The sequence below is a fragment of the Sminthopsis crassicaudata genome, chromosome 6 (assembly GCF_048593235.1).
Source record: "Sminthopsis crassicaudata isolate SCR6 chromosome 6, ASM4859323v1, whole genome shotgun sequence".
Taxonomy (NCBI): domain Eukaryota; kingdom Metazoa; phylum Chordata; class Mammalia; order Dasyuromorphia; family Dasyuridae; genus Sminthopsis; species Sminthopsis crassicaudata.
Genome location: NC_133622.1, coordinates 164,069,227 through 164,079,416, shown reverse-complemented (window position 1 = coordinate 164,079,416; position 10,190 = coordinate 164,069,227). Strand labels below are relative to the sequence as shown.

Below are 10,190 nucleotides of genomic sequence, written 5' to 3'. Positions count from 1 at the left end.
GACTTTTAATAGAGGGAGTTATAATAGATCATGACAGTCAAGAGGCACCAGGAGGGAAAAGCTCTGCATGAAGATTTGGACTCATCTCCTATCTCTTAAGGAGAAACATGTTCTTCTTCAAGGGCTTCTTCAAGAGAAGAAAAACATGACATCAGAAGGGACAAGGAAAGGAAGAACCATGTGCTATGGAGAGATGAGAGTAGCCAGAGGCAGTGGTGGAGGGATAAGACTGAGCCAAGAGTTAGAGAGACATGAAGGAGGAGAATGGCAATAAAGAAGAAGTTAATGGACCAAATGGATCTAGAGTCAAGGAGCATTGAGGAATAGAACCATAATATGGAAGAGTAATCTCTTACCTTGACTATTTCAATTCATATGAGACTATGAGTTATGTGGACTCTGCAGCCTGGGAAGAGAGGAGTTCTAGACTTTTTATAAATCCTGATTGAGGTAGGGGGATACAACAGCACAGACAAAGTAGTAAAATAAATCTGGAGGACTGTTTAGTTACCTGGACATGTGAGTCTTATGGAAAGTGGGATCCTCAGGCAGGGTAGTGTTATAAAACTGAACATGTCTGTCTCTTGAAGTTGACTTATTAGCAAGCCTGCCTGAGTTTTCTTTTCTTGGGGTAAGGGAAAAGTAGGTAAGAATTGTAATCAGGGTAGTCCTATAAGAATGGAGGTAACTAGTCCCTTGGAAATGGGGGGGGGAAAGAGAGGGAGAGGGATCAACTCTTCAGTAATCCAGGGTATTTCTTCTTTTGGGGAAGAATCTCAATCAATGATATGATAAAAGTACGAAAGACTATATGGATATCTAGAAGGCAGATAGATTTAGTAGATGTAATGATGGTAGGTAGCTGGTTTTGAATTTTTGGATATTAATTATTTACATTTTTATTGAATTAAATAAAGTTTGTGCTCATAGAACCAAAAATTTGAATTGAAAGGAAATTTAGAAGCCGTTACATAAAACTCTCTCATAGGAAATAAGAGTCAAATAGAAATGAGGTCTAAAATGGAGATAAAATGACATGATCAAGTATCTGAGGCAAGATTTGAAACAAAGGTTTCTTAGCTTTAAATCTAGTGCTTTATTTACCATAATGGAGAGATTCTTATATCTGATTTATTGTTATTCTAAGTATTTCTATGGGAATTGAGCAGCCTTTCATTTTTTCTCTTTTCCCTTTTTTCTAAGAGATCTAGATTTGAACCAAAATCTGATATTTCCAAAGGAAACCTTGTATTTGTGTAAGGGCATGAGTCAAAGAGATATTTGTTAGAGAGGCCTCCAAGTTTGAACCTTGTCTTTGTAAATACATGGTCTTTAGTTCTAGGCCATAGGTTAAATGTAAAGAAATGAGAGCAAAATATCATTTATGTGCTTAATCACTTGCTTTAAGACATAAATGAGTTACTTTAAACACCTTGTAAATTTTCTTTTTTCAACAAACCCTATAGATTAAAAAACTGCAGGTTGAACAATCCTCTATTTAGGGGCAGATAAATTGAGTGTTTCATTTGACATCAAAAGGATATATACTGAGTACCCAATATTTTTTTTTATTTGGTCAAAGATAGCATGTTAAATATTACTTGTTCACATTTCTTCAAGAGTGAGATCCATACCAAAAGCAGAACAAATGAAATGATATTAAGAAATGTTTGTCAATTCAGAATTTTGAGCAGTTAAAACAATTTTACTGTTTAGACTTTATTCAAAAATCTTGTATCTTCCATCTCTCAAACACAAAAAACTACTTAGTATCTTTAAAAAAAAAAACAAAAAAGGAATTACTAAACATTCTAGACATAAGTCAGATCTTCTAAGAATAGGATCATTCCCTTTAGAAGAGAGACATGACCAATATCTATTTGAATATTATATATTGTGATAAGAATATTTGTCCATATTCTAAAAATTGAATGGATTTTTCAAGATCTTCTTTTGCTAAGAAGAGGCCTTTGTCCTTGAAAATAACATGCAAATAATATTTAGGCTGTTAATTATTGTCATATTGTCCAATTTTCAACCGACAGGCTAAGAAAAAAAAAAGATGTCTAGGTTAACAAATTGTTAATGGTTAACCGGCATTGCTTTTGAAGAGTATAAAAGGATTTCGGGTTGACTTTCAACATGAAGCAGCAAGTCCTCAGGGAGGAACGATTGACATCATGAAGTGGGAAACTTCTATTCTCTTGCTGGTTCTATTAGGCTTTGCTGAACCAAACATACTACACTCAAGTTCCTCAGATATAGGTAAGCCATCATTTTGAGGGCATATTTGATTAAATTTGGTTTTTTTTTTTTTCAGCAAAATTAGCTTCAAATAATAATAAGGAAACTTGCCCAAGAAAGGCTGATGTAATTTAAGATATCTCACAAGTACAGTTACTACTTTGTCTAGAATGATGAAAATGCAATTAGCTAGTTGGAATTAAAAAGGCATTGTACAAAAGAATAACATAACTTGAGCATTTACATGTCTGTGGCTTCAGTTTTCTTCTCTCTAAATGAATAAATTTCATGATAAAATAATTAGAGGGAGTTACAGCAACATGATGTAGTTGAGAGCTGGTCTTGAAGCCGGGAGACCTCGGTTTAGTACTGTCTGTGGGACCCTGGACAAATTACTTAATTTCTCAGAATTTAAGTGACAGAGAAGGTCCTGTCCTGCATTGACTGAGGAATTTTCTTGACTGCGGGGTACCAATGAAATCATTGAGATCACAGTTCCTATCCCGTTAATGAAAGAGTTAATTATGAAACTGCCTCTTAATGCCCTGGGAAACTATGGATAAGCTGTTCAATCTCTTTTGAGTTTCTTCACCTGTAAAAATGAGTCTGATAAGGCTTTTGTGACTATAATAACTAATAATAGCTAGCTTTTATATGGTGCTGTAAGGCTTACGGAGTGCTTAAGATGTATGAAGTGCTTATCATTTGGCTTTCTTTACTAACTTCAGACTTTCTCATAATGCTTTGTAAACTTTAAATTAATATAAAAAATGAGTTACTATCACTGTGACTATAACCTCTAAGGTCACTTGCAGCTCCCGGGTTCTGTGACTCTAGTCTGCAAACTACAGACATTTAAATGTGTTAGCACAACAGAAAAAAATAATTATTCAGACTTAGAGGACAACTAAATATTTTCTTGTTGTGTGCTGAAAAATCACAAACCTCAAAACTAGGGAGATGATTTATGACAATTAGGGAGCTGGGTTCACAAAAGATTTCATTGAACCTATTTCAAACATATAGGTTCATGGATTTATAGTTCATAGGGGCTTCAGAAGCCATTGGGATAATTTAGACAAAACCAAATATAGATTATTAAACCGAGGCCAGGATAGTTAATTGATTTGTCCAGGGTCACATAGGCTGTAGGTATTAAAAGTGAATTTTGAGGTGAAAATTCTGAAGACAGATCTAGTGTTCTTTCCATAGTATTTTTAAAGTATAGTCCCTCTCTTTCTACCTGATCCAGCTCAAGCACTACTTTCTACATGAAACTTTTCAAATTATACATAGTGCCCTCCCTCACAAATGCCTTTGGATTTGTATTGATTTGTCTTTATTCTCTTTATAACAATTGTGATTATTACATAATGAGATATATATATATATATATATGTATATGTGTGTGTGTGTGTGTGTGTGTATGTGTGTGTGTATGTATAGACTCATCTGTTAGAAGCTCCTAAAGAGGAAAGATTGTTTCATTCTTTGTATTCCCAAAACCTAGCATAGTAGGTGCATTAAAAAAAACAACAACAACAACTCGTTGGTTGATTATTTGATTGATAGTGTGTTGTCTCTCTGGGAAGCATATCAAACTTATCAATACAAAATTCTAGTTTTTTGTTGCTTCTATTGTTATTAACTGGCCTCTCAAATCAGTTAAATTATCAATAACAGCAATTTTTGAATTGCATAGACTCATGGAATCTCAGACTTGGAAGGGATCTTTGAAATTATCTCGGAAAATTCTGCACATGATTTATTTCAACAAACATTTGCTATATTTCTCTTTATTGTCAGGGACTAGGATAATTTAGGATAATCATACTTTGAATTTATCCTATCCTTGACAGATCTCTGCTTGAATACTTCTAGTCACCCTGACTCCATATAAGTGAATTTACATGTCTAGGAAACACCCCCCCTCCCAGGAATGATTATTTACATAAAGAGTCTCAAAAAGTTTTATATTCTTCAGACTTCTATTTTGGATGAAAACCTTGGAATTCTATTTTTAAATTGTTATTTATTTAGTTTTTAGTTTATGGAATAAAACAAGTATTTCTATAACACAGTATAATAAAAAAGATTATTACTCATGAAACTGCAAATCTATTATGTACAACTTATTATTCCATTTAAATATATAATAAAGTTATCATGTAAATTTCTTTCCCTTCTTTTTTTCTTGCTCCACCTAAATACATTCCTTAGTAGTAGATGAAATTCTCTAGCTAAATATATGCAAACCAAGAGTGAAAACTATGTGTGTGGGGGGAGAGAGGAGAAAATAGCATAAGGAGAATAGAGAAAAAGGGACAATATAAAGGAGGGAGAAAAAAAGAAAGCTACTAGAGAAATGGTGTGACTGCCTTAAAGATAAGCTGGGTAATGGTGGTAGCAGTAGGATTTGACCCTGCATCAAAAAATATGAATTTTAACTTTGGTAGAAAAAGCTCTGTAGAGAATCTCAACTATTATTCACTAACTTCATAGGTTAATAGACTTAGATATGAACAGAACCACCGATATTGCTTATAGATCAGGAAAACTCAGGTCAAAGGATTTAATCAGAGTCCCTTAAGTAGTAAGTAGCCAAGGTGGAATTGAATGCAACTCTTCTTCCTCCATTGTCAGTGCTCTTTATTCTGCCTCTTAACTACATTAGTCAAGGGAGAACCTTTCTAAGTATTGGTTTCATTGTTAAATGAAGGGATAAGGCTGGATGATCTGCAGGGGCCTTTCCAGGTCAAAGGATTTAATCAGAGTCCCTTAAATAGTAAGTAGCCAAGGTGGAATTGAATGCAACTCTTCTTCCTCCATTGTCAGTGCTCTTTACTCTGCCTCTTAACTACATTAGTCAAGGGAGAACCTTTCTAAGTATTGGTTTCATTGTTAAATGAAGGGATAAGGCTGGATGATCTCCAGGGGCCTTTCCAGGTCTATCTATAATCATCTTTTCTCAAAAAGTTATGGTCCAAAAAGGCATCTGAAGTTGATCTTTGAGTGTCCATTCTGCGTGGGCACTAGGATAACTTAGCACTGCTCTATAATCTTGGGGACCAGGCTTCTAGACTTGACTAATTTGCCCTTGAACAAATTCTTCAATTTGACCTAAAGACCGAAGTTCCCTCAGTTATAAAATGAGAGGGTTTAGATTCGATGAGCTCTAGGGTTCATGTACATTTGCCTATAAGTAACATTGTTTCACCAGTTATAGCGTGATGTCTAAAATACCATTTTTCACAACTTCAAAAAAATCTTGTTTTACAGTTTCAACAACAAATCCACCCCAATGCTCAACAGAAGGAAATTTGGTGGACATGTGAGTTTTGTTCATATTAATTTAATTGCAATATAGTCGTGAATTATCAATATATAGGATGTCCCTAAAATTGTGGTACATTTTAAATTTATTTGATGTCAAGGTTTAAAACTAACCTGAGACTTTTGACCTTTGTAGTTAAATGGCATTCAATTTTTTGGTCTATGGATGACTCCAATTTAGTTTAAAACATCCAGGACCATTTAGTGCCTAGTTAATTATGACTTGTTAGGTGAATAAATAAGGGTCTTTGGCACCTGATTCAATTGGATAACAATAGCCACATTCTCTCTTTACAGACATTTAAAATTTCAGAAGTAATTTTCAAAGGAAATGAGATGCTATTTCCTGCTATTTGGGATTAATAAATTACTCTTCTGATTGCTGGCCCCCATTTCAGGAAGGTGTGTGTCTGGGGAACATTCTAATTATTTCCTAAGTTCTTTAGAGCTTTTTAAAGGACAATTTCAGCTCTACACTTGAACCAGGAAGTCCACCTGGCAATGAATAAGACACTGTTCTGAAGGATTGATTTTGGATGTGTTAAAAATAAATGCTTCAGAGTTTAACTTCAAGGGCCAACTGAGTCAAAGGCAGAAAGAAAATTGCTCATCAGTGGGGCAAATAGGGCACAAAAGAGAAACTAATCTTTACTGTCTATCTATTTATTCTATTTGAAAAAGACTAGGGAGGGAAAAAGGCAGTGAGCTTTCTGAAGTTTTATTTGGAAGCCCAGAGACCTTATTCACCTGGGGTAACCTAATTGGGAGGTGTGCAGGTCATTAGAAAGTCAGGTGTTTTGAGAAAACATAAGCTTTATTCTTTTCTCCTTTGACTTTTAAATCACCATATGTTTTCTGTTTCAGTGCCACCATATTTTTTGCCCAGTTTATTCCAGAAGCCACTTACGAGGAAGTAGGCAAACTGGTTAAAGATTTCCTAGCTGATTTTGAGAAACCTGTGGCTAATGAGGACCCCAAAGACTGTTTAAAAAGACAGGTAGGTATGACTCACAGTATCTTTCTGGTGCATAGAGTGAGAAATTCCAAGTATCTTCCTTGTTCTTAACAAGAAAAGAACTGCTTTTTATTTCTCTTCTATATTAATTTTTTCAATTTAGTCTCAAGTATGATAAAAAGTCTTCAGTTTTTCCATCAAAAATCAAGATTTTCTTTTTATCAAGCTACCTTTTGGGGTGAAATTACTAGGTATTTATAAGACTGTGAAATATGATAGAAATGAGTCAGAAAACCTGATTTCACATCCTGTTTGTATCCAGTTGGTTTTCCATATGTACTTGGAAAATCTCATTCCTTCTCTCTGCCTGTTTCCTCAGAGGGAAAATTAAGAGGTTGAACTAGATGAATTCAAAGGTATTTTTCATCCTATGATTCTATGATCTTTGGGGTTCATTATTTTCTCTACATATTCAGATTCAGTACTATCTTATGAACTGAATGCCCTTCTGAATCATAGCTGAATCATAACTAAAGCTTCAATATTGATCTCACTTTTTTTTGGAGTAACATTATTTTTTAAAAGTATTGTTGATGTCTTTTGTATTTGTAACACTTTCATTTCCAGATAGACTTTCTCCTACCTGGTGAGCTAAACTTGGTAATACATTTAAAAAAAAAAACAAAAAGAAGGGAAAAATGTTTAGCAAAACCCACCATAGATCTATGGTGTCTGAGAGTATACCACAGTATTCCATACCTAAAGTTTCTCATTTCTGAAAAGAAAAAGAAAAAGGAGTCACTCATCTTTTTCTTTCTTTTTTATTTTGATTGATTTTTGACATTTAAAAAATTGAATTATAAATTCTCTCCCTCCATAAAGCCCTTCCCTCACCCATGGAGAAGACAGGCAATACCCATTATATTTCACATTATCTTTTCAAAGTCAATCACAATTGTCCATCCCTTCTCCCCATTCCTCCCTCCCCACTTTTTTTTTTTTTTCTGAGTCTAGATAAAAGCTATTTACTCTTTCTAAATCCCTGCTGCTGGCCATCATCTTTTGTTGGCGCTCTTTCACATTTGAATGGAAAGGAGTATGGGTGTGGAATGCTGTATACAGGGGCCACAGGCTTCACTCATCAATTTCCTGCTGCTAGCTAACTTAGGAGCAGAGGTAGCAGAACTGGAGTGGTGATTCCAGACCAATTAACCATCCCACACTCCTCAGCCTGGCCTCCCTGAGCACCTATGCAGAATGGGGAGAGAGAAAACCAATAGAGTGGAATCTTTTCTTCTTTTTTTTTTAAAGATATTTTCCCAGCTTCATTTGGATGAGGGGGGGCAGGTGGTATTGTGTAGGTTTTAATGAGCTTTGTAGAATTTCCAGTTAAAGATGCTTCTCTCCCCTTCTTCCCCCTCACTTTTTTTTTTTGTATAAGCTATCTGCCCTGTTGGAAGAAATTTGTCACGAAAAAGATATCTCTGAAAAGCATGGATTTGCTGACTGCTGCAGCAAAGCTGGAAGCAACAGATTAGAGTGTTTGCTGGCTCACAAACGGAGAAGCAGTGCAGCATCCATCCCAGAATTCCAAATTCCAGACCCTAGCCAGAGCTGCAAAGCCCATCAGGAGAATCCAGTGATTTTCATGAATAGGTGAGAAGACAGTTTTCCTCATTTACAGAGATGCTGATGAGTTCCCTGGAAGAGGCAAAATGTTGTGCTCAGCAAGTAGAACTCACCCCAGATTACTTCAATCTTGCTCAAACTGAAGTCAACACTAAGGCAGTCATCTCGCAGTATAGAATATTAATGATGGGTTCTTTGTTTGGCCAGTCTCTGCATAAAATTCCAGATCTAAAAACATTAGGGAAAACGACTTCCTTAGGGGACAATCTTGGTTTGGAGTCAGGAAATCCGGATTATCTTTATGTTCCAGGCATTTGTTGCTAAGTGATAAAATACATGATCCTATGGACAAAATCCATGGGGTTTTCTTGGTAAATATCCTAGAGCTGTTTGCTAATTTTTTTCTCCAGCATGTCTCCATTTTACACATGAGGAATTAAGGCAAATAGGGGGTATGTAACTTGCCAAGGGTCATATAGCTAATAAGTATATGAGGCTGGATTTGAATTCAGATCTTCCTGACTCAGCCAAGGTGTTTATCTACTGTACTATTCAGCTGCCCATTATGTTTTATAGTCATCAGTAGTAGAGTCTTATTTCCCCCTCTTCATACTAGATTATGAACTCTATAAGCCTAGCAGAATATAACACAGATGGTAGATGTTTAATGTTTATTTAATGAATAAGAATCATGATCAAATTTTTAAAGTTATTTTAACTTCATTTAAAAAAATCAGGGAAGCTAAACTTATCAGCAAGACCTAGCGAGAAATAATAAACTTGTTTCTTCCCTTACTCCATGATAAGCATTAAAGTTGAAATTACCTACATTTCTGGATCAGTCTTTAAAAAAACAAATCACAGAATTGACTGAATTCGCCTGCTCATTTTGTATGTGATTATAAATCTTGTCACCATGTATGCTTGATTACAGATGTATTTATGAAGTATCCAGAATGCATCCATTCCTCTACGCACCCGCAATCCTTTCTTTGGCAGCCCGATATGACCAGATAATCTTCAATTGTTGCCAAGCTGAAAATGCAATGGAATGCTTCCATACCAAGGTATGTTGTGTATGTGTATGGGTATGCCTGCATTAACTTGACATTGTGGTTGATGAAAGCCCTCAGCTTGATATTTATTAAAGAGAATTTTAAAGATAAAATTTAATGTTTCTTTTAGTCATCCATGGCTTTCTAGGGGTTATGTCTTATTTCAACATCCAGGTCTTTTTTTTTTTAACTAAAAGACTGATAGAGTTTGAGAATTTGGAGAAAGTGGAAGGGATAAGTATGAAAGGAAAGGAAGGAAAACGGAACCTGAGAAGAGAGAGGAAAGGAGAAGGAAAGGGAGATTTAAGGAAAGAGGGAGGGACAGGCAAAGAGAAAGAGAGAGGCAGAGACAGAGACAGAGACAGAGACAAAGACAGGCAAAGAGAAATAGAGACAGAAAAAGAGATGGAGACAGTGATAGAAACAGAGAAAAAAAGACAAAGACAAAGAGAGAGAGATATACAGAGAGAGACAAACACATAGAGAGATAGGCACATATATACAGAGACAGATACAGAGCCATAGAGAGACACTGAGAGAACACAGGAATAAATGGAGCAGAAGTTGGAGACAACCCACGATTGTTCATGGATTGTGGTGTTATGGTCACACATGGAACAGCCCAGACAAACCTCTACCTCCTCCTATGCTTGTATCAGTGTTGTGATGTCTCCCAGGAGTGTCAGACCATGACACGCTCCTCCTCAGCGGATTAAAGGAGGATTTAATGTACGTTTACTAAGCATTTATTGAAAGCATTGCTACACTTAGATTTGTTCTAAAGATGTTTCTTAGCACTGCAGACTTCAATTCCAGCATCTGTAAAATAAGGGAGTTAGATAATGTGGGACAAAGGATAAAGAGTTGAGTCTTGAGTTCAAATCTAGCATCAGACACTTACTACCTGTATGACCCGAGGCAAGCCACTTAACCATTGCCTGCTTCAACTTATTCAACTGTAAAATGGGTATAAT

The 10,190-nt window shown here is 35.6% G+C and overlaps 1 protein-coding gene across 1 annotated transcript in view; it reads left to right on the top strand.

The window, feature by feature from the left end:
• The first annotated feature begins 2,048 nt into the window (after positions 1-2,048).
• The window catches only part of AFP (alpha fetoprotein), a 31,664-nt gene continuing 23,522 nt past the window's right edge, over positions 2,049-10,190 (top strand). The window contains exons 1-5 of the mRNA XM_074276229.1: positions 2,049-2,265; positions 5,524-5,575; positions 6,442-6,574; positions 7,974-8,188; positions 9,096-9,228. Of these exons, the coding sequence (XP_074132330.1) occupies positions 2,181-2,265; positions 5,524-5,575; positions 6,442-6,574; positions 7,974-8,188; positions 9,096-9,228 (618 nt within the window). The 5' untranslated portion in view covers positions 2,049-2,180. The remainder of the gene's footprint in view (positions 2,266-5,523; positions 5,576-6,441; positions 6,575-7,973; positions 8,189-9,095; positions 9,229-10,190) is intronic.